The following is a 27,060-nucleotide window of genomic DNA, read 5'->3' as shown; positions in this document are numbered from 1 at the left end:
AACACCATGATCAAAAGCAAGTTGGGGAGGAAAGAGTTTATTTGGCTTACACTTCAGCATTGCTGTTTACCATTGAAAGAAGTTAGGACAGGAGCTCAAATAGGACAGATTCCCAGAGAAGGAGCTGATGTAGAAGCCATGGAGGCAGTTATTTATTGACTTGCTTCCCATTATTGCTCAACCCAGCTTCTTATAAAACCTAGGACCAGCTACTAGTGAGAAGGGGCAAAAAATTTTAGAACAACAAGGAAAAGCAAAAGAATTTGAGGCTTCCCAAGATCAAATTTTTGGTGAGGGCTATTAGTCATGGCCATGAGATCAGGTTCTATACAATGAAAACACCTTGTACCTATGCCATGCAGCAACCTTAATTGTTTAGGACAGGATTCAAGAATAGGAAAAAGAATTGAATCATATATTAGGGTTAAACAAAGTCAGAGAGAATCCTTTAGTGACTTTTACAAAGATTAACTAAGGCTATACAAATAGGAGTAACAGACCCAGAGGCTAGATGAGTACTTATGGAATCTCTGGCTTTTGAAAACATCAACTTAGCAGGCAGAAAGGTATTTGGGCCTTTAAAGGTCAGATTAGTACCAATGGATGAATGGATCCTGCATACAATAAATGTTGAGACATTTGATGATCATACTGAGGCTTGGGTAGGAGAAGCAATTTCCAATGGTATGAGACATCAAAAGGCCAAGTGTTTTAATTGCGGTAGAACAAGTCATCTGAGAAGGGATTGTAGGCAAGGAATTCCTAGAAATAATATCTTCTGAGGGATGGCAAAATTAGAAGGTCTCAATATTTTGAACTACGAAGAAGATGTGGCAAATGCCAACGCTGGACCAATGAGCTGTATTTGAGGAGACAGGGTTCCATGGCCGGGCTAAGGAAGTAGACCTCAGCAGGGCTGAGAAAACAGATTAACCAAGGAAACCAAGATACTAAACTAACATACTTGACCTAGACCTGAACCAGTCTGAGCTCCACCTTCTGCACTTTCCAAGACTGCTCTTCTTATCCTTTAGGACAGGATAGCATCAAGGATGTGAATACAGCACTCTACAAAATGATTATTTTTGTTTATGGGGCTGTGACTTTACAAACAAACATCTCAGAACAATAAACACAAAGCAAGACTTCATGGCTCGAGGCTCTGGAATACTGACCTGGTTAACAAAGGGTTAACTCCTAAAGTCTAAGGTGAACTGAGAAGTTCTGCAGAGGGATGTGGACATAAATGATGGCACCTCCAGAAGATCATACAGAAAGCCAGACAGCAAAGCAAGTGGTATGAACCACTTCCAGACTGCAGGGGAAGCGACCTGTAGATGGACTCTGCTATCCCTAAACTTCCCTTTTTCCTTCCCATCAAATCCACATGACTATGGGCTCACTTCCAGGGAGACAGTGCAGAACTTCAGTTCTTTTGATTGAGAAACAATTGTATTGGGAAGATGCCAGTCTGGTCCTTTATGTTCCCATCGCCTCCATCAACCCCTTTGGAACAGCATCTCTTGGTGCAGGGATGTCTCTCTCTGGACAGACAGTGGAATTGACATGTCTGTCTATTCTGGAGCCTTCTCCCCATCAGTTCAGAGGAGAGAGCAAGAAGGCCAATCCCTGGTTGTCCACAGTTTCGCTGACGAGAAACCTGAAGGCTTTAGTTTCACTTTCCAGTTTCAGTTTCCTACTGTTGTATGCAGCACCACACCTCCCTTTATAGAGCTGTTTCCCAGTTCTGAGAGTACAGTTGTTGCAAAAGTTCAGAAGAGAGCAGAGCATCAAGAAAGGATCCTGAGGAGCCCTGTCCTGGTGAAAGTCCAGAGAACTTCAGAGCCACCATGGGGTAAGGATTTCCTTGCTCTGCAGTTTGAGTGAACTCAGGACATTTGCTTGTGGCCAGGTCTCACTAAGTCTGCTTACATTCCTTCGTTCTCTCTTGTGGCTTCTCTTTCTACTACTCAGAAAGGAATAAGGAGGCTAATTGTACTGAGGGTGCAGGAAATTTGTTCAATGATTGTATATTTGCATGGGGCTGCATGGGTGAACAGATGCTTGCTGCAGTTTTTAAGGCTGTCTCACACATGTAGTTCAAAATCCTTGGGAGATACACTAGCATGCTCATCACATACGGAGAGATGATGACCAACGAGAGCTTCAGGAGTGGAATAAGGTACCACTCTATGTAATTAGAGCCCTAAACGAGAGCAGCTGCTGAGAGTGCTCTCCTTGCCATATCCTGACTACACACATTCACTCCCATTGAAGTGAACCCAAGAGACCCCCAGAGGATGTTTTGAGATGCTGCTCAAGGTTACTGGTCCAAGAGCTTTCTGCCCACCCCTGGCTGGGTTAAATTAAGAGAGAGCACATTTTTTTTCTGTCCCTCAGTAACAGACAAAATGTGGAAATTCTAATACCTTTGATGAGAGATATTTAAATATTTCCCCTATAGAAACTAAATATGCCCAGGAAAATATGCATGCATGTATGTATATAAACATATACATATGCTTATTAACATTCATATAGATGATATATATAGATATCATAAAGAAATGCTAGGCACCTGGAGTCCCTTTGTTTTTTGTTTGTTTTTTGTTTTTGAGGCGGGGTTTCTCTGTAGCTTTAGTGCCTGTTCTGGAACTAGCTCTTGTAGATCAGGCTCATCGTGAACTCACAGAGATCCCCCTACCTGTGCCTCCCAAGGGCTGGGATTAAAGGAGTGAGATGCCACCACTGGGCTCCAGCTCCATTTGAAGTCTTTTTATGTAAATGTCTCTGACTTTTATGTTTGAAATTGCCTTCTGGGTTTAAAGTGTCAGTCAGTAGAGTTGTTTTCTGTCGAATCTAGGGCTACAATGTAAATCATCTCTTTCATAGGCAACTATTTTATGTTCTTGCACATAAAACCATGTATAGTACGTGAGTATGGAGGAGGCTGAGAGCTTCTGTTGTATGATGAGAGAGATTACAAAAACCACAGAGGTATAAAATTGAGAAATGAAATAAACAAGAGAGCAGGAGACACTAAGGGCGGTCAGGTGACAGTCATGGTCATAGGGCCAATGAGTAAGCTGTGCCTGGGTCCAGAGTTCCCATGACTCTAGCAGGTGGCTAGGACTGTGGTTTGCAAATGAGTGCCTGCAGTGTGCGAAAGACTGGAGACCTCCAAGTGCACAAGGGAGGCTGGATGCTGAGATCTACAAGTGCACAGGGGAGGCTGGGTGCTGAGATCTCCAAGTGCACAGGGGAGGCTGGATGCTGAGATCTCCAAGTGCACAGGGGAGGCTGGATGCTGAGATCTCCAAGTGCACAGGGGAGGCTGGATGCTGAGATCTCCAAGTGCATGTGCAATGGGATCCAGGTTGCTCTCTGTCCCTGTTGCCCACACAAATGATGGCTGCCTCTGTGCTGCTCAGCTTTCCTGATGCAAGTTCTTATGCACAAGTGCACGTATCTCTCCATTGGGGCACAGCTCCCCAAAAGGATCCTTGTGAGCCTCCCAGTCAAGGCAGATCTCCATGGACAGATGGTGTTCAGTTTTCAGAGTGTTCTTAGCTACCATGCTAATGTCTTTATTTCCCCTAATGTATGGACACCATCTGTAATTCCAACTGTGGGTTGTTGTAGGCAGGGAAATCAAAGAAAAGCAGGATTGAATCTGATGTCCCTGGACCATGATTAATGTTCCTATAGAAAAATACCCATGGTTTCTAAGTGCCCGGGAAAAGAAGGAGTAAACATGCATTTAGTGCTTTCAGAGACAGAGACTCAGAGAAGAAGAAATGCTGGGCTCTCTGCAAAGGCCATGGCCAGCAGACCAATGGTCTGCACAAGGCATGAAGGAAATGTGGTTTAACACACCTTAGCCAGCCAGTGTTGTTCACACTCATAGATAATGGGTCCAGGGGGGGTCATGCAAATATGGGGACAGACCACCAAAGTCTAATAAACTAGAAGCAAACTTTATCCCAGAAACAAGAATCCTGTAAAAAAAATTTAAAATTTCTATGGAGCATAAAACGCTTATTAACTAGCTGAGACCACAGCCAGAGATGAATTTTGTTAGGCTGTGGTAAAAGGTTGGTTTCTGAACCCACCTTTTTATAGTAGGGACACTGAGCATTAGATCTGAACAAAGGAATTTTTGAAATCTCAAGGTAAAACTCAGATACAGATTGCCTTATTTTACAATCTACATTAACAGAGATTTTTGTTAAACCAGTGTTTGTAATTAATCTATTGTCTTCCTTGGTACTTCCAGGCAGTGTTTACTGAAGCCCTGTGCTCTCCCCTTTGATGCTGCCAGTTTCATATAGCAGGGATAGTGCGTAATCCAGAGGTCATATATCTGTTTCCTAAAAGCTGGCCCAGCTGATATCCGTAGGGTAGCTCTCAGTTTGCAGAGAGATGCTATGGCCTTGTAAATAGAGCTATGGGTTGTAAAGCAAAATAACCCCTTGTTAATAGTTCATCCTCAGGCTGCTGAGAGAGCTGCTGACAGTCTGTTCCCATTCTCCTAGACTTACAACATTAAATTTTTCATTTCTACATTTATATTTCTGGAATCTACATTTTTATATTCTTATTCTTGAACTCTTCACTAGAGTCTGACCCCCAGCAGTTTGTTGTGAGAATATTAAATTAAGCCCAGTTGAATTTGAAAAAAAACTAAGTTCTTTGGTGTAATACAATGCTCTGTCCACTAGGAGGCAAAATTGCACTGGATCTCAACTCCAAGTACTTCTAATAAGATGGGTTGTAGAGGTAGCTTTTATGTATTGCCTTAAAGACCCAGGGAAGGATCTTGTGTGGTGTCTTTCATACAGATATTGTAGAGGACATTTGGGAAATTAACCAACTCCCTTCTACATTTGGGAGCTTGGGGAGACTTTGGCCATACAGATAAAGCAAAGGTCACCTAGCTATTGGCCATCTCTGGTCCTGCTGTGGGAGCATTGTATGTCTGGCTCTACAGAGAGCATAATCACCAGGCTATTAATGATCTCTATTCCCAGCCTTCAGGGTAGAGAAACAAGCTATCCATTTCTCCTATTGAAGAAACTATCCTACATGTCTATCATTGTTGGTTTACTTCATGCTTATTTGTGCGGGCAAGGACTTTGTGCTGCTGAACAGACAAAGACAGAGCAAGAAGAGAGAAACAGAGTGTGAGAGAGAGACTGACAGACAGACAGAGAGACAAGGATACAACAAAAAAAACTTCTTAAGCTTTTATCTCTTTCTAGCTTCGCTTATCAAATGTTATAGTTAAAGACCTGAGTATAGGAACAATGACCAATCATTCCCAGAGACACTATTCAAATATCCAAATAATTGTATCCAACATCAATCGAACTCTGCCAGGGGTTCATGATTAGAAACAGACATAGAAATATTTTATTTTGAAACAGTGCTCTCGAAATCAGAATGGACGAATGAGATGAGGGATAAGCCTAAAAATCACTGGGCTATGGAGATACGGCATGAACAAATAACCGTGGCTCCTCTGCTGGTTGGTACATCAAGGCCATTTTGAGCATCCTCTGTCCATGACATGGAGCCTAGGGGAGAAAGGGCTGTCAGTGTTTCTACTCAATAGGCTTTATTTTCATGATCACTGATGCCGCTGTCTCTGAGGACCAATCTCACGCAACTGTCTGTAAGGTCTGACATACCACGTGACAGGAGAAGGAAGCCTCACAGTTGTTTCCCTCGGAGACTGAGATTGCTGCTGCAGAGATGGCTCAGGGGGTAAAGGGCTTGCCAAGCAAGCATGGGAACGGCAGTCTCAGTGCTGTTACTGAGAGGAGCTGCAGACCACTGTCTTTCCTCACAAAACAAGCAGGTGAAGACCAGCGCCTAATGCTGCCCACCGGCCTTCATAGGTGGGCCTTGGCATTTGCACCCCCTCCACAAACACAATTTAAATGCCATGGGAAAATCAGGAGCATGGAGAGAACAAGGCTTAGAAGAAGCCCCTAAAAGAAAGTTATTTCCTGATTGATATGTCTGCTTTAAAAATAGGTTTTTACTTTTCCTTAATTTACTTTAATGTATTCTTCCACATGGTTTTTGATTATTTTTGAGGTTAGACTCGAATGACATTTCTCCCTTTCTTTTCCTTTCGTCTTTCAGGCCCTCACATTCACCCTCCCTGCTCTCCTCCAAATTCATTGCCTCATTAGTTCATTCAATGTTTTTGTATGTGTGTATATAAACATATATGTGTGTGCCCCTGTCCAGCACTTATAATGTTTCTTGTTATGTATAATATCAGGGTTGAACAACCTAGCCTGTGGATACCAGCTCTCCAGTCCCCACTGTACTGGTTGTTCATTGTGCTTTGTGTATCATTGAGGCTTCACTGACTCTTCATATCTGATCTATATGTTTCCTGTCCATTGCTATCATCTTTGTTCAGCTCATCTTTGATCATTCAAGCCAATGAAATTTTCAAAAATTTTAGAGGTGAATTTTATCTCTGGTCTTATGTATAGAAATGGCATTCAAAACTAATGAAAGACTGTAAGATTCGGAGGGGCATCTATCCATCTGGTCCCTTACTGAGATGTGTGCTTCTCTAAACCAAAAACCCCTGTCTCAGAGTAGTTGCTTCCGGATGGTCACTTCTAACCCTCTACATTTGCTGGGAAAGTGCTGTTTTCTTTTCCTTTTTTCTATCTCCCTTTTTTTTTATAACCCTGCTAGAATGCCTTCAGACAAGGCTAAAATCTTTTTTTTCTGAAAGTATCTCTAACCTTCAAAGAGACTGAACGTTTGCCAGACTTGAAACCAAGTTAATAATGGTGCCTGAACACATATGGTTTTTTTACACAATCACACAGATAACAGGGACAGACAGCTCAAACACATATGACAGACAGACCACAGACCACAGACTATAGGAAGGTGGAAACACAGGGAGAAAACTGAGGAATACACCTTGGGCTCTGCACCCACCCCTGGACTCTAGACAAATGCCATGATTTAAACCTTTCTTGCAACATTTTCTCGTGGGTGCTTTTTCCATCCTAAATGGTGACTAAACTATAGTTGTATATTCTTCCTAATCTATTTTTACATTCAGTTGTATGAGAGACTTAAAATCTGCCCAAAAGAAGCTCTTTCTTCAAATCAACAACATAGAGATGCTAAATCAAGAAGTCAAAATCATTTGGCTATACTAATGTCCAAACTGTGTTCCTGTCCAAATCAACCTCAAAAATAGTACTTATCTATGGATAAAGGTAGAGGAAGGTGATTAAAGTTAGCTGAAGATGCAAGGGTGGGCTCTTCTGTTACAGGACCGGGAGGTTTTCCTACAAGAAGAGGAAGAAAACAGAAAAGAGTTGTCAGAGTTCATTGCACAGACAGGAAAGACTACATGAGGATCGAGCAGAAATGCGGTCCTCTGCATGTCAGGAAGAAACACCTATCAGGTGAGGTGCCGTACAGACAGGCTATTTGTTGTCATGGCAATTAATGTCTTAGGAAAGGGAAGGCCCATTCAGATTCCCTCTCCACTACTGCTGGGACTCATAGCTAGGATCATCCTTGTGGATTCCTGACAATTTCTCCAGCATCAGGATTCTCCCCAACCCCATATTTGCCCCCTCTATCAAGGTACCTCTTACATTGCTCTCCCGCTCTGTCCCATCCCTGACTCGATTCTGGTGCAGTTTATCCAGAAGCTTTTAATTATTTTCCCTTCCTGGGACCCTGATGAGTGTGTCTCTTAGAGTCCCCCTTTTGACCTAGCTTCTCTGGGTTTGAGAATTGCAGCCTGGTTATTCTTTGCTTTACATATGATATGGACTATGAGTGAGTACATACTGTGTTTGTCTTTCTCAGTCAGGATAATTTTCTAGTTCCATCCTTTTTCCTCCAAATTTTAAGATGCCATTGCTTTTTAGTGCTGAACAATTAGTGACTACCCTACTTGTCATCACAAAACTACATCTAGTAACTGATGGAAGCAGACGCAGTGACCCACATCCAAGCACTTGGCTGAGCTCCTGGCATTCACTTGAAGAGAGGGAGGAGGGATCATATGAACAAGGGTAGGGGAGAAGAGAATGGTGGGAAAACCCACAGAGACAGCTGACCTGAGCAAGTTGGAGCTCACAGACTATGGACGGATAGTTGGGGAACCTGCATTGTGTTGAAATAGATTCTCTGAATGTGGGGTGACAGTCATGTACCTTGATCTATTGTGGGGTTTCCTGGCAGTGGAATCAGGACCTAAGCCAGGTGCATGAACTGACTTTTTTGAGCCCATTTCCTGTGGTGGACTACCTTATTCAACCGTGATACAGAGGAAATGGTCTTGATCCTGCCTCAACTTGGTATGCCATACTTTGTTGAGTCCCCAAGGAAGACCTTACCCTGTCTGAGGAGTGGATGGAGGGTGAAAAGAAGGGTGGTAGGGAGCAGGATGAAGGAGGGAGGGGGAACTGAGATTGGTATGTAAAAAATATTTTTTAAAAATATAAATCCCCAAAAGTTATGTTGGCAAGTAATTCTGCCCAGTAATTTTTCTCTGCCTGTTTGCAGAGGGCTCAACCATGCACTCAGTGTTCTGTCTCTGGTCTTTCTGTAACGCCATCCCCCATGGTTTATATGCCTTTTTCTCTTATAGGGATATTCATGTTAGCACCATAATGTCTTGATTATTTTAGCTTTATAGTGATTTCAATTCTTTGTTTTCAAAAATAATTTTTATTACAGGGCCATCTTGGAGATTTTCTAGCAGTTTGGTCTGTAACACAAAGCTTCCTTTGAGGTGACGGTGCTGTGTTCTGGTCTTGCAGTATTTAAAACTGGTGTTCATGGACCTTAGCTGAGGTTTTCAGAAAGAAGACGTCTTATGGGAACTTAACTGAAAGAAAGAAGAAGAAGTTCCTACAGTAGATGTTGAACCCAGAAGTGGGAGGTTATCCAGAGTCATCAGGATTTTGATCATAACATTTTCAGGATAGAGGCACAGGGGATGGGTGGTTTGGTAGGGCCAACTGTTTGATTCACGAGGTTTCTAAATGGCTGTGATGTTCCATTTGTCGACACTTAAGGGTTCCAAGCTAGAGGGTTCCTTTATTGGAAAGACCTAACAGGGTATTGCACCTCCTACTGCTAGTCTTGACATCTGATCAGATCAAAGCCAAAGACAGCTGATTTGAGCACTATGCATCTCTGGCCTCTGGGGGACAGCTACCAACAGGACCAAGGGCCTATTGTCATCTAGCCATGGACCGACTCAGAGCTGCTGCTGTGGGTGCCTACAAAACCCGAGTGACTCAAATCTATCTCTTGCTCTCAACACTGATTGAAAACCAGGAAACTCCTGTGGAGTTTATAACATATCCATGTGTTTAGCCTCACTAATCTCCCCAAAGACCAGAAACAGGAAACACTAATGTCATTCCCATTACACAGATGGGTACAGTACAGTGTGATACTGAGGCATGGGTGAAACACTCTAGGGAAGTGACTGTCCTGTTCCATAGCGAAACAAGAAAGCACATGAAGTGTAGATGCATGTTTAGAACGCAAGGATTCTTTGTAACCATAGGAGAGGACATCTTAGGTGCCACTCTGTAGTGGGGGGAGGGGCTTGTCGTCCCACCTGAGTAGGAGGAGCAGGCAGCATCCCACCACCCAGTTAGCTTATACCTGAAATAACCACACAGAAATTGTATTATTTAAAATACTGCCTGGCCCATTATATTTAGCCTCATCTTGGCCAACTCTCACATCTTAATTAACCCATTTCTATTACATCATTGTTTCACCATGTGACTGTGGCTTACTGGCAAGATTCTAACCTACATCCTTCTCAGACTGGAGATTAATGGTGTCTACCTGACTCTGTTCTTCTTCGCAGCATTCTGTTCTGTCTTTCACATCTACCTGAGTTCTGACCTATCAACTAGACAAAGGCAGTTTCTTTAATAACTAATGAAAGCAACACATATATAGAAGGACCACCTACACCATTATTGAGTCACCCCCCCCCACGTATGTTGCCCAAAGTAAAAAGATTCAGAAAAAATCGTATGGCTAGTGTCCCAAGGCAGAGAGCATGTCCATTTGTTCTGAGTCAGCCTCCTTCTGATAAGACACCAGCTGTTTGTGTCTGAGATGCAAAGGGAAGGACTTGCAATGACAAATAGTTCCTATTTAGGTCAGCTCAGGTGGTAGACACTTGTACATATTGTCCTCACAAACAGTGGGGAAGGGGGAATAGTTTTATCGAGTTCCACATCTCAGGGCAAGAGTCTGACAAGAATGCAGGTGGGCCTGTATCTCTGTTACCGTGGCCAGTCTGGAATAAATGGATGAACTCCAAAGCTAAGATTGTAAGAACATGTACATGGACATGCATGTGCAAAGAGACTCTGGCAGTTATAGTAAGTGGACCTGAGGGATCTATGTAGAAAACAGATATCAAGAAATTCGAAATGAGCAAAATGTTAGATTTTTCAGGAAATAAGCAAGAATGTTGTAAAGTGTGTTTTGCATGGTGTCAGATTCTGACCAGGTCTCACATAACAAACCATCCTGCTTCCTTCTTGCAGAGAGAATGATCATGCTGATCTGGTCAAGGAGAATCTGCTTCAACTGAAATGTCACTTCACGTGGAACTTGCTGTTTGAAGACACTGACATACCTGATTTGGAAATGAGAATCTCAGAGCAGGTCGAGTTCCTATACATCATGAGCCCAGTGGGGATGCACAACCTCCAGGCCTACGTGAGACACAAGAAAGGTCAGAATGAGGAAGCCCTGCAGAGCCTGAAAGAAGCAGAAGCCTTGGCCCAGAGAGAGCAGTTGGGCAAGAGAAGCGTGGTGACCTGGGGCAACTGTGCCTGGGTGCATTACCACATGGGCACCTTGGCAGAAGCCCAGACATACCTGGACAAGGTGGAGAATACTTGCAAGGAATTTGCAAGTCCCTTCCGCTACAGGATGGAGTGTGCCGAGATGCACTGTGAGGAAGGCTGGGCCTTGCTAAAGTGTGGAGGACAGAATTATAGACGAGCCATGGTCTGCTTTGCAAAAGCTCTGGAATCTGAGCCTGAAAACCCCGAATACAACACTGGCTATGCTGTCGCCACCTATCGTGAAGACTTCGATGACAATAATATTTCTCTGGAACCCCTGAAGAAGGCTGTCAGGTTAAATCCAGCAGATCCATATATTAAAGTTTACCTTGCCCTGAAATTTCAGGATATAGGAGAAACAGATGAAGCAGAAAGACACATTGAAGAAGCCCTCAGCAGCACATCCTGTCAAACCTATGTCTTTCGTTATGCAGCCAAGTATTACCGAAGGAAGCGCTGCACAGACAAAGCTCTCCAACTCCTACACAAGGCCTTGCAGACATCACCTGACTCTGGCTATCTGCATTACCAAATAGGACTCTGTTACAGGGACCAAATGATCCAACTGAAGACACCCAGAAACACACTGTCTAGAAGACAGGGCAGCATGCAGGAAATGGCACAACGGGCCATCTGTCAATTTCAGAAGACTGTGGAACTGAGGCCCACGTTTGATGTAGCTTACGTTTGCATGGCTGAAGTGTACGCAGAAATTCACCAATATAAAGAAGCTGAGGCAAATTTTCAGATGGTTCTGAACATGCAGAACCTTATAGGTCACAGAAAACAAGACATTCATCTACGCTATGGCTGTTTCCAGCAATTTCATCAAAATTCAGAAGACATGGCGATCACTCACTACTTAAAAGGTCTAAAAATAGAAGAAACGTCGTATGCCCGGAGGAAACTACTCATAGCTTTGGAGAGAGTGGCTGACAGACGGGTTCAGCAGAATGTTCGACCTGTGGAGAGCACCAGCCTCCTTGGGTTAGTCCACAAGCTGAAAGGAAACATGCACGAGGCCCTGATGTACTACGAGAAGGCTCTGAGGCTCACTGGGGAGATGAACCCTGAGTTCTGAATGCAGCTCACCTCTGCAAAGATAATGTACTCGTCACTGAGATTCCATCCCTCCTGCTTTCCCCACAGCTGCATACTTGCTGGAATCCAAGTACCTAAATGCATTGGGTCCTGCCACCTCTTTCCCACTTTCTCATTGTCCTGTCTAGAAGGAATTTCCGTCCCCACTATACCTGCTCACTTAATAGTCAGAACTAACGCCTGCTGTTCTCGACCCTTCGAGCCCTGTCACTCACCTTTTTCCTTTTGTCTGTGCTGTGAGAAAGAAAGTCTTCATTCCCTGCCTGCCAGTGTCCGGGACAAAGAAGTCTTCTCCAATTAGAATTCATTTTAGGTGATCAGAATCTCTTACAATAGCACAACCTCAGAACAAAAGACATGAGCAAGAAGGAGAGTTTGAAAGCGGGAGAGGTCTCACAGTCCAGGACACCCATTCACAGCTAATGAGAGACTTAAGTGTGGGAACAGTAATGCATGGAAAGCTTGCTGGGACCTTACAGACTGAAGAAGACATAAGAAGTTTGCCTGATTTTTTTTCTCCAATTGATAGTGTGTTGTATGTGATGCTTTTCCCTCCACTAAAATAAATTCATTAAAATTCACTGAAATCACAAGCACTTTCAGTACAATTTGTTGATAGTACTCCAAAGGTTCGTCTTTCATGGTACTCAGCAGGGCATGGGGTAGCAGAACCAACTCCCAGGAGTCTAGTGGGCAAGCCGGAGAGAAAGCTGTGCACATGAAAGCAGCACGTGGGATGTGAAACATGAAGAAGGTTATTTCATTCTACACAACACGTGTTAGCAAGCATGCCTGATGCTACCCAGGTACCTGAGCGCTGCTGTTTCTCAGTAGGGAAGAAGATGCTTGGGATGGGCATAGAGTTCATTTGCCTGACCCTTGGGAAAGTACAACTGATACTTTCTACAGATTTATCCATGTTAAGCCAATAACATGTTTCTTAAATTCAAGCAATGGAAACTATAGTGTCAGCTCTCAGGATTCATACAGATGCTCCCTGGTAGCCCTCATCAATGGAGAAGGGTAACTGAGATAGGAGAAGAAAGGGGAACGGGAGAAGGAAAGATTGGGAAGCAGCAAGAAGACATGCAGTTTGATTGACAAGCTAGGATCTGGATATTTGGCAGACTCTTCTCTTCCAGGAAACCATTTCCACCTTTGCCTGAGGGGAGACATATTTACAAGATATTTCAGGGGATGATACGTGTGTCAGATACTGGATGCTTCAGCTATCTGGCGTGTTCCTTTTATCAGTAATCCCTGTCTCCTTTACTTCAGTCCATGAGAGTTATAGGTCAAAACTAGAGAACTGAAATGCTTCAGGTTCTTGCATTGATTAAAGTGCCTTGAGTTCCTAGATCCCAGACTCCCAGGCCCAGGATGCACCTTTGTGCTCTATGTCTGCTGACCTCACTGCCAATGCTCAGGAGCTCTTCTCTGCCCTCTGTTCCTCCCCTCTTGCTGCTGTCTAACTGTCCTGTCAGCTCCTTCGGGTTTAATTTGCTCTCCCCTCATAGTGTTGTCTTTCTTTCATTGTCCTGACTCTTCTCATGGACACAACTGCATGGATGAAACTTCAGCAAGCTGTGTCCTGCCCTACACAGCTATGCAAGGGACAGTCATGGGTGATGCAGTGTGCATGTGCACAAGCACACACACAAGCACACACACTAAATAAGTATTTAAATTAGTAATAAGTAAAACCACTGTGCTTTATGGTTTGAGCATCAGGCTGTAGCTAATAACGTCACTATTGTTTACTGAATATGGATTATGTGTACTTCGTGACCGGTTCTGTTCTCAGTGATCTTTGATGAACTGTAGTTGAAAAGAGGAGTGAGATGATCCCCCACAAGAAAGAGCCATAGATGAGTAGGAAGCCAGGAGGGGGCTGCTGGTACTGATGCTGTAGTCAGCGTCAGACCAAGAAAGATGCTGAGGAATCAGGCCAGCAGTCAAAAGGCCTAACCAAGTCATGGGCAAGAGCTGCAAGTCAGGTCCAGGTCTAGATGGGTGATCAGGGGAAAGGGTCTTCAGTAGAGCAGACTGCATCAAGGGAGGGGACTAAGGTTGGTCAATTTGTCCCTTGACACAAACCACAGGTATCAGATGATAGGTTAGTATGGGGCTGTGACATCCAGTGTCTGCTAACTGTCACTCTATGGATAATATCCAAGGATGGAAGCAACACCCCTTCTTTGTCAGGGTCCGATGCCCCGACATTAACTATTTTTTTCTTGGACCTGCAGGGAGGCACAGGAATAATTGAGACACAGTTCACACAGCAATATGGGAAGGGAGTCTCAGGCTTTATTCAAATCCTGAAGATAACCACTCTGTCTAACCAAACACCTTTTAGTTTACCAAGGTGACAGCACAGACCCCAGACATCCACATGGCCTTTGGTTATAACTCAGCCCTTAGCAACACAGATCGCTGCTGCAGCAGGGCCTGGGACATGGACATAGGCCCTGACTGGGGTTTGGCACAGACTTCTCCACAATGATCTTGTAGGGAAGCCTCCTTTCCTCTCCCAAGTGTAAACCATTTGTCAGTCTGGGCTGGATGAGTGCTGAGCACAGTTGGTGTATTTTCTGGCTCTATCCAGAGGCTAAAGTGTTTGTGACTGTAAGCCCCATTCTTTGGTCTCCATTTTTGGAGGCCCCTGTCTCTTTGTCTGTCAAGCCCTGACCATTCCCTGGATCAGGGTCATGACAGCCTGCCAAAATTTTGACCACTGCCCCAGTCGATTTAAACTGCTTCCCCAGAAAGTTCCCTCGTGTTCTCTTTCCTCCACTCCTCCCCCCAACCCCCCACCCCCACCCCGCAGCCGGTAAATATGTTCCTGGTATCCCAGCTCCCCCTCGCGGCCACCCAAGAGAACAGGAGTCCCATTAAATTTGGATATTTGTAAATTTGACTTGTAATTTGGCTTGATTGGATTTTTTTGTTTGTTTTTGTTTTTTGTTTTTGTTTTGTTGGTTTTTTTTTGGTCAGCAGAGAACTCGTGTTAGCAAAATTCCTAACATCTTGGAGGTCCCACCGGGTAGGGTAGCCTTTCTGCGTGGCCATAGGCCACATATCAAAAGCCCCCTAGTCCACAATCTGAGCTCTCCATGCCACTCTGAAATTGGCTCCCAGGCTACAAAGTTGTTCTTTCTTGGTGAGTCCCTTTTTTTTTTTTGTCGATGCTATAGGGCTTTGGGGGGGACCCATTTTTACTTACTTTCATCGATTATCGGACTCTTTGTGGAAGCTGCCGGCCCACACCAAGAGTTCTGACCTCAGCAGCTAGACCGGCAAGACCAGGTCTAGCTGAGATGGACGTTGTTTGCTTTAGGGACACCTAGCATTCAATTTCCCCGACCTAGTTAGACCGAAGAGCTATTTTAGTGGACGCACTGTAATACTTAGGCTACACAGTTGGGCACAGACTTTAAAATGGGCACTTGCAGTTCAAAGCCAGATCCTCTGTCACTTCTGGGATGCCTCTTACAAAATCTTTATAAATTGGGGCTGTCCGATACAGTCTGTTCCGAATGGCTAATTTCTCTATGCACTAAGATTTGGCCTCAATACTATGTTGACAATGGAATACCAGAAGGAAGCCTTGATCTTATTGTCCTCTGGAACATAGAAGATTTTTGTTGCCTTAAGGACAAAAGGGCAGAGCTTACACATGTCCATGGTTTTTCAGCTGTGTGTTTTTCCTTTCCCTTAGTAGACAGTGTCTCGCGGCACTGGTCTTGGTAGCTAAGGCCACAACGCCTCCAAATGTCCAATCATCTGGGAATCGGGATCCCAATAATTCCAGCTGGACCCTCCTATGAAGCAACATTTTTTACATTTCTCTCCTTTCCTGTCTACCTCTTTCCTTGCCAATCTGGAAGTTCAAGGTCAACTTCCACCTTACCCACCTTCTTCTCCTTCTCACCCTCACTCTCCTACCCCAACTGCCCACCAATAAACCCCCTCTGCACACAGGGCTAGCACCTCCCAATCCTCCCCAGTCTCCTCCCATAACGGATACCAACATAGCTCTGCCCTCTTCTGCCCTCTCCGGGAGGTGGCAAGAATCAATGGCATTATAAAAGCTCATGTTCCCTTTTCTCTTCCAGATTTCTCTCAGATAGAAAAGAGGCTAGGTTCCTTTTCTACTAACCCTTCTGCTTATATTAAAGAGTTTTGTTATTCGTCCCAGACCTAGGATCTAACTACTAAAGCCTCAGGTACACTGAGAAGTTGTGCAGAGGGAGGTGGACATGCATGGATGGCATCTGCAGAAGTTGATAAGGAAAGCCACGCAGCAAATCAAGTGGTTTGGACCACTTCCGGACTGTAGAGGAACCAACTTGCAGATGGACTCTGCTATCCCTAAACTTCCCTTTTACCAACCCGTCAAATCAACATGACTATAGTCTCACTTCCAAGGAGACAGTGCAGAACTTCAGTTCTTTTGATGAAGATGCCAGTCTGGTCCTTTATGTTCCCATCGCCTCCATCAACCCCTTTGGAACAGCATCTCCTGGTGCAGGGATCTCTCTCTCTGGACAGACAGTGGAATTGACATGTCTGTCTATTCCAGAGCCTTCTCCCCATCAGTTCAGAGGAGAGAGCAAGAAGGCCAATACCTGGTTGTCCACAGTTTCGCTGACAAGAAACCTGAAGGCTTTGTTTCAGTTTCCAGTTTCATTTTCCTACTGGTGTGTGCCACACCACACCTCATTTTGTAGCACTGTTTCCAGCTTATATATGAGAAGTCCATTTGGTGTGAAAGTCCAGAAGAGAGCAGAGCATCAAGGAAGGATCCTGAAGAGTCCTTTCCTGGTGAAAACCCAGAGAACTTCAGCCACCTTCACAGCCACCATGGGGTAAGGATTCCTCTGCTCTGCAGTTTGAGTGAACCCAGGACACAGACATTTGTGTGTGGCCAGGTCTCACTAAGTCTGCTTACATTCTTTTGTTATGTCTTATGGGCTCTCTTTTTACTACTGAAAAGGGAACAAGGATGCTAATTGTACTGACGGCCCAGAGAATTTGTTCAATGGTTATAATGTGGGCCTGGGGCTGGATGAGTGAAAGAATACTTGCTAGAGTTTTTAAGGCTGTCTCAGACATGTAGTTCAAATCCCTGGGTGATACATTAGCATGCTCATCCCATAAAGAGAAACAATTACCAATGAGAACTTCAGGAGTAGAATAATGATGTGGGATTCCCTTCCATATGCTGTGAATACCATTGGTTAAATCTGTTTGGGGCCTGTGATAGGGTAGATCAGAGCTAGGTGGGGAAAACCAAACTTAATGCTAGGAGAAAGAATGCAGAGTCAGAGAGAACTCATGTAACTCCACCAGAGACAGACTTTGGTCAGAATCTTGTCAGTAAGCCACAGCCACATGATGATACGCAGATTACTAGAAATGGGTTAAATTAAGATGTAAGAGTTGGCCAGTAAGAAGTTAGAGGTAAGGAGCCAAGCAGTGATTTAATTAATACAGTGACTGTGTGGTCTTTTTGGTTCTGGGCAGTTGGGACAAACACACAGCCTCCTACAATACAAAGTAACGACTCTATGAACTTAGAATCCTAAAAGAGAGGAGCTGCTTAGAGTGTCTTCCTTCCCATCTTCTATCCCCACATATTCATTGCCCTTGGGATGGACCCTAGAGACACTGAGAGGATCTATTGAGATGCTGTTCAAGGTTACTGGCTCACCTGCTTTTAGCCCATCCCTGGCTGGGTTAACACAAGACAGGACACATTTTTTCTGTCCCTTAGTAAGAGACAAAATGTGCAAATTCTATCATATTTGATGTGAAATATTTAAATCTTTCCCCACAAGAAACTAAATTCCCCCAGCAATTTATGCATGTATGTATGTATATTCACAATCATATACTTATATAAAATATAAAGAAGTACTAGGCACCGTGGAATCTTTTTTATTTTTTTATTTTTTGGATATATTTGGTTTTGTTTTTCAAGTCAGGGTTTCTCTGTAGTTTTGGAGCCTATCCTGGATCTAGCTCTTGTAGACCAGTCTCATCGTGAAATCACAGAGCTCTGCCTGCCTTGCTTCTGAGTGTTGGGATTAAAGGTGTGCATACCACTAACTGGCTCCATGTAGTTTTTTATGTAAATGTCTCTTGCTTTTATGTTTGATATTGCCTTTTGGGTTGAAAATGTCAGTCAGTAGAGTTGTTTTCTCTTAAATCTAGGGCTACAGTGATCATCTCTTCCATAGGCAACTATTTTCTGTTCTTGCACATAGAAGCATCTATAGAACGTTAGTATAGAAGAGGCTGTGAGCTTCGGTTGTATGATGAGACAAAATACAGAAAACACAGAGGTATAAAATTGTGGAATAAAATAAACAAGAGGGCTGGAGACACTAAGGGCTGTCAGGTGACAATCATGGTCATAGGGCCAGTGACTAAGCTGTGCCTGGGTCCAGAGTTCCCATGACTCTAGCAGGTGGCTAGGACTGTAGTTTGTAAATGAGTGCTTGCAGTGTGCGAAAGGCTGGATACCTCCAAGTGCACAGGGGAGGCTGGGTGCTGAGATCTACAAGTGCACAGGGGAGGCTGGATGCTGAGATCTCCAAGTGCACGTAGGCAATGGGATCCAGGTTGCTCTCTGTCCCAGTTGCCCACACAAATGGCGAATGCCTCCGTGCTGCTCAGCTTTCCTGCTGCAAGTGCTTATGCAAAAGTGCACATATCTCCCCCTTAGGACACAGCTCCTCAAAAGGATCCTGGTGAGCCTCCCATTCAAGGCAGATCTCCATGGATGGCAGGCGTCCAGATTTCAGAGTGTTCTGAGCTACCAAGTCAATGTCTTTATTTCCCATAATGTATGGGCACCACCTCTAATTTCAACTATGGGTTGCCATAGGCAAGGATATCAAAGAACAGCAGGGTTGAATCTGATGTCCCTGGACCATAATTAATCTTCATGTAGAAAAATGCCCATCGTTTCTACCTACCCAGAAAAAGAAGAAGTAAACATGCATTTAGTGCTTTGATAGACAGAGACAAAAAGTATCAGAGAAGAAGAAATGCTGAGCTCTCTGCAAAGGCCAGGGCCAGCAGAATAATGGTCTACACAAGGCAAGAAAGAATGTGGTTGAATACACCTTCGTCAGCTAGTGTTGTTCACACTTCTAGATGTTGGGTCCTTTGGGGTCATGCAAAGGTGGGGATAGACAACCAAAGTCTAATAAACCAGAAAGAACCTTTATTCCAAAAACAGGAATCCAGTAAAAAATAAAATAAAAAATCTCCATGGGGCTTGAAAAGCTTATCAGCTAGCTGAGACCACAGCCAGAGGTGGATTCTTTTAGGCTGAGGTAAAAGGCCGGTTTTTTTCCTGCTGTGATTGCTGAGTCAGTAAAATCTCCCTCAAAGCAGCTATGAAACACCACCAGCAAACTGCAAAAAGGTGTGTTAAACTTTATATATATATATATATATATATATATATATATATATATATATATTCTAGAATTCCTTTTTCAAGCCCTCTCAGGTTTTATGTAGATTTAGAGGCCACATTGGGCTGCCAATTATTTTAGGGAGAGGTTGCTTGTTTGTCCCAGTTAGCTTAGCCCCTGAATAATCACATAGAAATTGTATTAATTAAAACATTGCTTGGCCCATTTGCTCTAGCTTCTTATTGGCTAACTCTCACATCTTGGTTTAACCCATTTCTATTAATCTGTATATTGCCTCGTGGCAGTGGTTTACCAGGAATGAGTCAGCATGTCTGACTCTGGCGGCTCCATGGCTGCTCCCTAACTCTGCTTTCTTCCTCCTAGCATTGAGTTCTGTTTTCCCTGCCTACCTAAGTTCTGCCCTATCAAAGGCCAAGGCACTTTCTTTATTCATTAACCAAAGAAAGCAACACATAGACAGAAGGACCTCATACAGTAAAACTTAGATACAGATTACCTTATTTTACAATCTCCATTAACAGGGGTTTTTATTTAGCCAGTGTTTATACTTTCTATATTGTCTTCCTTGGGATTTTCAGGTGCTGTTTACTGAAGCCCTGTGATCTCCCCTTTGATGCTGCCAGTTTCACATAGCAAGGACAAGGCTTAACTCAGAGGTCATATATCTATTTCCTAAAAACTGACTCAGTTGATACCCGTAGGGTAGCTCTCAGTTTGCAGAGAGATGCTTTGGCCTTGTAAATAGAGCTATGGGTTGTAAAACAAAATAACCCATTTTTAATAATTCATTCTAAAGCTGCTGAGAGAGCTGCTGACAGTCTGTTCTCATTTTCCTAGACTTACAACATTAAAATATTTTTATTTCTACATTTATATTTCTGGAATCTACAATTTTATATTCTTATTCTTGAACTCTTCACTAGAGTCTGACCCCCAAGCAGTGTTGTGAGAATGTTAAATTAATCCCAGGTGAATTTGAAAAAAAAAAAAAAAAGTTCTTTGATGTAATACAAGTGCCTGTCCACAAGGAGGCACAATTGCACTGGATCTCAACTCCAAGTACTTCTAATAAGAAGAGGTAGCTTTTACTTGTTGCCTTGTTGGTCCAGGGAAGGATCTTGTGAGGTGTTAGTCATACAGGTAGCATAGAGGTTATTTTTGAGCATTAGCTACCTCCCTCCCTGATGTGGGAGCATGGCCCATACAAATAAAACAAAGGTCACCAACTATTGGCCATCTCTGGTCCTGCTGTGGGAGCATTGTATGCCCTGGCTCTACAGAGAGCACAATCCCCAGGCTATTAATGATCTCTACTTCCAGCCTTCAGGGTGGAGAAACAAGCTGTCCATTTGTCCTAGTGAAGAAACAATCCTACATGTCTATCATTGATGGTTTCCTTCGTGCTCACCTGAGGGGACAAGGACTTTGTGCTGCTAAACAGAGAGAGAGCAAAAAGAGAGAAACAGAGTGAGAGAGAGAGGAACAGAGAGACTGACAGACAGACAGACACAGAGATACAAAAAAAATTCTGCTTTTATCTCTTTCTAACCTGGTTTACTGAATGTTATCGGTAAAGACCTGAGTACAGGAACAACTGCCAACCATTCCCAGAGGCACTTCTCAAATATCCAAATAATTGTGTCCAACATCAATTCAACTCTGCCAGTGGCTCATGATTAGAAACAGAAATAGAAATATTTTAAAATGAAACAGTGCTCTGAAAATTAGAATGGACGAGTGAGGTGAGGGATAAGCCCCAAGATCACTGGACCATGAGGCTCATAACCCTTTATACGGCATGAACAAAGAGCCCTGTCTCTTCTGCCGATTGGTACATCAGGGACATTTTGAGCATCCTCTGACCATTGCTTGAAGCCAAGGGAAGGAAAGGCTGTCAGTGTTTCTACTGAAGAGGCTCCGTTCATGGTCACTGATGCTGCTGTGTCTGGGACCACAATCTCACGCATCTCTCTGTAAGGTCTGACATACCATGTGGAAATCATCACAGTTATTTCCCTTAATGGTCAGAACTAACGCCTGCTGTTCTCGACCCTTCGAGTTGAGGTGAAAGTGATATCGATGGCTGCAGAGGTAGGGTTGAGAAGGTAAGACATGGGAAGGCTTTTGTGACAGACATTGGACCTCCCAAACTGTCTTCCCCTAAAACACATAACAGTCTAGACAGAGAGCCACCAAAGAAAACTCTTAAAAAGTGTGACAACGTGTGATATCAATCATGTGTAATGTCAGCTATCCTATATCAACTCTTTTTTCCCACCTTTAAAACCAGAACTCCACAGGCAGAGACTGGTGGATATCTGAGTTCAAGACCAACCTGATCTACAGAGTGAGTTCCAGAACAGTCAGAGCTACACATTCAGTCTCAAAAAACCAAAATGAACGAAGCAGTGACTAAATAAATAAATATAAGAAAACTTGTGAAAGAGCTGAAGACTACCTCTCCACAATTCATTGCTTCTGAGCTTCTGGTGAATGTGTGGGAGAGGAAGGACTCAGTTGTATTTCAGGGGACGGACACTAAGAATTTGACGAGGCTCCAAATACTATATAGATAACACAAAGTGAAATTTGTGTTTTTCTTGTTTGTTTGTTTTACTTCTTTTATGAGTAAGTTTACAAGGGGGAGTGGACATGAAAGAACTATCAAGATCAGTGTGCACGATGTAAAGCTCCCAGATAATCAATTAAAGATGGTATGTAGGAAAAAAAGATTATCATAAGTATTAAAAATGTTGTGAATTAAGGGGCATTTAAGGAAACCAGGCCCAAGGACTTACCTTACAAAACAGATTGAAGAAGTGTAGGCCCATATTTGTACATGATGTGACAGCCAAGATCTCAGGCCATGGTTAGGATGCATCAGGCACCCTTCCAGACAGGCTGTCACTGCCCTAACAAAAGCTCCATTTCTTTTGTAATTATATAGATCTGCTGAAAAGAGGTGTTAATTCCAACCTAGTGACCAAGCTGTGGACATGACTGCAGTTCTGCTACCCAGGAAACAGAATGTTAATGAACTTCCACTTTAGTTTACCTTGGGGGATAAAAGGTGTTTGGTTAGTACACAGTAGTATTCTTCAGGACTTGAATAAAGCCTGAGACTCTCTTCCCATATTGCTGTGTGAACTGTGTCTCAATTATTCCTGTGCCTCCCTGCAGGTCCAAGAGAAAAATAGTTAATGTCGGGGCATCGGACCCTGACAAAGAAGGGGTGTTGCTTCCACCCTTGGATATCATCCACAGAGTGACAGTTACAGACACTGGGATGTCACAGCCCCATACTAACCTATCACGTGATATCTGTGGTTTGTGTCAAGGGACAATTTGACCAACCTTAGTCCCCTCCCTTGATGCAGTCTGCTCTACTGAAGACCCTTTCCCCTGATCATCCATCTAGACCTGGACCAGACTTGCAGCTCTTGCCCATGACTTGGTTAGGCCTTTTGACTGCTGGCTTGATTCCTCAGCATCATTCTAGGGCTGATGGGAACTACAGCATCAGTACCAGCAGTCCCCTCCTGGCTTCCTACTCATCTATGGCTCTTTCTTGTGGGGGACAATCTCACTCCTCTTTTCAACTACAGTTCATCAAAGAACACTGAGAACAGAACAGGTCACGAAGTATACATAATCCATATTCAGTAAACAATAGTGATGTTATTAGCTAGATCCTGATGCTCAAACCATAAAGCACAGTGGTTTTACTTATTACTAATTTAAATACTTATTTAGTGTGTGTGCTTGTGTGTGCGCTTGTGCACATGCACACTGCATCACCCATGACTGTCCCTTGCATACTGTGCAGGGCAGGACACAGCTTGTTGAAGTTTCATCCATGCAGTTGTGTCCATGAGAAGAGTCAGGACAATGAAAGAGAGACAACACTATGAGGGGAGAGCAAATTAAACCCGAAGGAGCTGACAGGACAGTTAGACAGCAGCAAGAGGGGAGGAACAGAGGGCAGAGAAGAGCTCCTGAGCATTGGCCATGAGGTCAGCAGACATAGAGCGCAAAGGTGCATCCTGGGCCTGGGAGTCTGGGATCTAGGAATTCAAGGCACTTTAATCAATGCAAGAACCTGAAGCATTTCAGTTCTCTAGTTTTGACCTATAACTCTCATGGACTGAAGTAAAGGAGACAGGGCTTAGTGATAAAAGGATCACTCCAGATAGCTGAAGCATCTAGTATCTGACACACGTATCATCCCCTGATATATCTTGTAAATATGTCTCCCCTCAGGCAAAGGTGGAAATGGTTTCCTGGAAGAGAAGAGTCTGCCAAATATCCAGATCCTAGCTTATCAATCAAACTGCATGTCTTCCTACTGCTTCCCAATCTTTCTTTCTCCCATACCCTTTCTTCTCCCATCTCAGGTACTCTTCTCCATTGATGAGGGCTACCAGGGAGCATCTGTATGAATCCTGAGAGCTGACACTACAGTTTCCCATTGCTTGAATATAATAAACATGTTATTGGCTTAACATGGATAAATCTGTAGAAAGTATTATTAGTACTTTCCCAAGGGTCAGGCAAATGAACTCTATGCCCATCCCAAGCATCTTCTTCCCTACTGAGAAATAGCAGCGCTCAGGTACCTGGTAGCATCAGGCATGTTTACTAACACGTGTTGTGTAGAATGAAATAACCTTCTTCATGTTTCACATCCCACGTGCTGCTTTCATGTGCACAGCTTTCTCTCCGGCTTGCCCACTAGACTCCTGGGAGTTGGTTCTGCTACCCCATGCCCTGCTGAGTACCGTGAATGATGAACCTTTGGAGTACTATCAACAAATTGTACTGAAAGTGCTTGTGATTCCAGTGAATTTTAATTAATTTATTTTAGTGGAGGGAAAAGCATCACACACAACACACTATCAATTGGAGAGAAAAAATCAGGCAAACTTTTATGTCATCTTCAGTCTGTAAGGTCCCAGCAAGCTTTCCATGCATTACTGTTCCCACACTTAAGTCTCTCATTAGCTGTGAATGGGTGTCCAGGACTGTGAGACCTCTCCCACTCTCAAACTCTCTTTCTTGCTCTTCTCTTTTGTTCTGAGGTTGTGCTATTGTAAGAGATTCTGATGATCAAAATTGAATCCTGATTGGAGAAGACTTCTTTGTCCAGGACACTGGCAGGCAGAGGGTGAAGATTTTCTTTCTCACAGCACAGACATAAGGAGAAAGGTGAGTGACAGGGCTCGAAGTGTCGAGAACAGCAGGAGTCAGTCCTGGCCATTAAGTGAGCAGGTGTAGTGGGGACAGAAGTTCCTTCTAGACAGGGCAATGAGAAAGTGGGAAAGAGGTGGCAGGACCCAATGCATTTAGGTACTTGGATTCCAGCAAGATTGCAGTTCTGGGGAAAGCAGACAGTTAGGAGAGATGGAATCTCAGTGATGAGTACATTATCTTTGCAGACGTGAGCTGCATTCAGAACTCAGGGTTCATCTCCCCAGTGAGCCTCAGAGCCTTCTCGTAGTACATCAGGGCCTCGGGCATGTTCCCTTTCAGCTTGTGGACTAACCCAAGGAGGCTGGTGCTCTCCACAAGTTGAACTTTATTTTTAATCCTTTTGTTAGCCACTTTCTCCAAAACTATGAGTATTTTCCTCCAGGCATAGGACATTTCTTCTATTTTTATACCTTTTAAGTAGTGGGTGATGGCCTTGTCCTCTGAATTTTGATGAAATTGCTGGAAACGGCCATAGCGTAGGTGAATGTCTTGTTTTCTGTGACCTATAAGGTTCTGCATGTTCAGAACCATCTGAAAATTTGCCTCAGCTTCTTTATATTGGTGAATTTCTGCGTACACTTCAGCCATGCAAACGTAAGCTGCATCTAACGTGGGCCTCAGTTCCACAGTCTTCTGAAATTGACAGATGGCCCGTTTTGCCATTTCCTGCTTGCTGCCCTGCCTTCTAGACAGTGTGTTTCTGAGTGTCTTCAGTTGGATCATTTGGTCCCTGTAACAGAGTCCTATTTCGTAATGCAGGTAGCCAGAGTCAGGTGATGTCTGCAAGGCCTTGTGTAGGAGTTGGAGAGCTTTGTCTATGCAGCCTTTATTGCGGTAAAACTTGGCTGCATAACGAAAGACATAGGTTTGACAGGATGTGCTGCTGAGGGCTTCTTCAATGTGTCTTTCTGCTTCTTCTGTTTCTCCTACATCCTGAAGTTTCACGGCAAGATAAACTTTAGTGTATGGATATGTTGGATTTAACATGACAGCCTTCCTCAGGGGTTCCAGAGAAATAGTACTGTCATGGAAATCCTGGCGATAGGCAGCGATGGCATAGCCAGTGTTGTATTCAGGGTTTTCAGGCTCAATTTCCAGAGCTTTTGCAAAGCAGGCCATGGCTCGTCTATAATTCCGTCCTCCACACTTTAGCAAGGCCCAGGCTTCCTCACAGTGCATCTCAGCACACTCCATCCTGTAGCGGAAGGGACTTGCAAATTCCTTGCAAGTATTCTCCACCTTGTCCAGGTAGGTCTGGGCTTCTGCCAAGGTGCCCATGTGGTAATGCACCCAGGCACAGTTGCCCCAGGTCACCACGCTTCTCTTGCCCAACTGCTCTCTCTGGGCCAAGGCTTCTGCTTCTTTCAGGCTCTGCAGGGCTTCCTCATGCTGACCTTTCAGGTGTCTTACGTAGGCCAGGAGGTTGTGCATCCCCACTGGGCTCATGATGTATAGGAACTCGACCTGCTCTGAGATTCTCATTTCCAAATCAGGCATGTCAATGTCTTCAAACAGCAAGTTCCATGTGAAGTGACATTTCAGTTGAAGCAGATTCTCCTTGACCTGATCAGCACCAGCATTCTCTCTGTGAGAAGGAAGCAGGAAGATTTTTCATCTGCATCCTGGCCAGAATCTGACACCAAACAAAAGGCGTTTTACAACATTCTTGCTTATTTCCTGGAAATCTAATATTTTGCCTGCTACGGACCGGCTCAAGGGAGCCACTCAGACCGTAAGGGAATCAGGGCGAAGGCACAGGAGAAATCAGGATACGGCGAGGAAAAGTGACACACAGACACTCTCAATGTTTTTGAGACATGCTGTTGCGATTTACTTACTTCAGTGCAGAATTATATATTATTACAAAACAAAGGACTTGGCAAAGGCATACATCATCAGATCATAAAATGGAAAAAAACGGCATAAAACAGTTTTACAAAGAGAATCTTTAAAGATGCTTTGGCATGAGTACAAGGACTTTTGCTTCCTTACATTTGTAAAGTTACCCCTTCTTTTTTTCTTGTTATTAGAGAGACCATTGTTCTTGAGTTAGCCCATCTTTATCAGCTTGTACCAGGTGACTGGCTGGGCTCAGCTAAGTGACCTTGTGTGTCGGGGTGAGAAAGAAGAAGGCTACTATCTTTCTGGAAAACTTTCTGAGGCTCATTTTGTACCATTAATCTCAACTCCTTTCCCTTCCCGACTCTCAGGGTCAGATGCTATAATTAGCCTAGGTTTTCTGGCCATAAGGAAGGTAGCATAGGCCTTCTGTTAAGTTGTACATAAATGCCTAATGCTGTTTTCCTGTAGAAGGCTTCTAAGGTTTTTTCTGCTAAGATTAACTCCTTTTATTTTATATC

General features: G+C 43.8%; 2 protein-coding genes and 1 long non-coding RNA gene across 9 annotated transcripts in view; 2 read left to right on the top strand and 1 right to left on the bottom strand.

Moving 5' to 3' along the window:
• LOC148121332 (uncharacterized) overlaps positions 1-27,060 on the top strand; it is a 138,275-nt gene that overhangs the window by 16,402 nt on the left and 94,813 nt on the right. The gene's annotated exons all lie outside the window — the stretch shown is intronic.
• On the top strand, positions 1,043-24,655 carry LOC148121337 (antiviral innate immune response effector IFIT1-like). Of its 4 annotated transcripts, XM_087907969.1 has the most exons (3): positions 1,752-1,855; positions 7,320-7,454; positions 10,590-12,589. In XM_087907969.1, exons 1-3 carry the CDS (start codon positions 1,851-1,853, stop codon positions 11,974-11,976), a joined length of 1,527 nt encoding a protein of 508 aa, XP_087764095.1. In that variant the 5' UTR covers positions 1,752-1,850; the 3' UTR covers positions 11,977-12,589. The 4 variants fall into 4 exon arrangements, 2 of the variants coding, with proteins under 2 accessions (XP_087764096.1, XP_087764095.1); XR_015738359.1 differs by lacking the exons at positions 7,320-7,454; positions 10,590-12,589 and adding an exon at positions 24,529-24,650 and having other exon boundaries at positions 1,043-1,855; XM_087907970.1 differs by lacking the exon at positions 7,320-7,454 and having other exon boundaries at positions 1,718-1,855.
• The window catches only part of LOC125403496 (antiviral innate immune response effector IFIT1-like), a 70,055-nt gene continuing 67,270 nt past the window's right edge, over positions 24,276-27,060 (bottom strand). For all 4 annotated transcript variants that reach the window (XM_087907965.1, XM_087907966.1, XM_087907968.1 and 1 more), the window contains one exon: positions 24,276-26,285. In XM_087907965.1, coding sequence (XP_087764091.1) covers positions 24,899-26,285 — 1,387 coding nt within the window. In that variant the 3' untranslated portion in view covers positions 24,276-24,898. The remainder of the gene's footprint in view (positions 26,286-27,060) is intronic.

The sequence above is a fragment of the Myodes glareolus genome, chromosome 7 (genome assembly GCF_982192425.1).
Source record: "Myodes glareolus chromosome 7, mMyoGla1.1, whole genome shotgun sequence".
Classification (NCBI taxonomy): domain Eukaryota; kingdom Metazoa; phylum Chordata; class Mammalia; order Rodentia; family Cricetidae; genus Myodes; species Myodes glareolus.
Note: the sequence above shows the minus strand (reverse complement) of the source record. Positions and strands in the feature narration are given on the sequence as shown.

Bases quoted from the DNA above. Each gene is read 5' to 3' on its own strand.
- LOC148121337 (XM_087907969.1), top strand. The intron at 7,455-10,589 runs GTGAGGTGCCGT...TCCTTCTTGCAG, and splicing joins CAGGAAGAAACACCTATCAG to AGAGAATGATCATGCTGATC.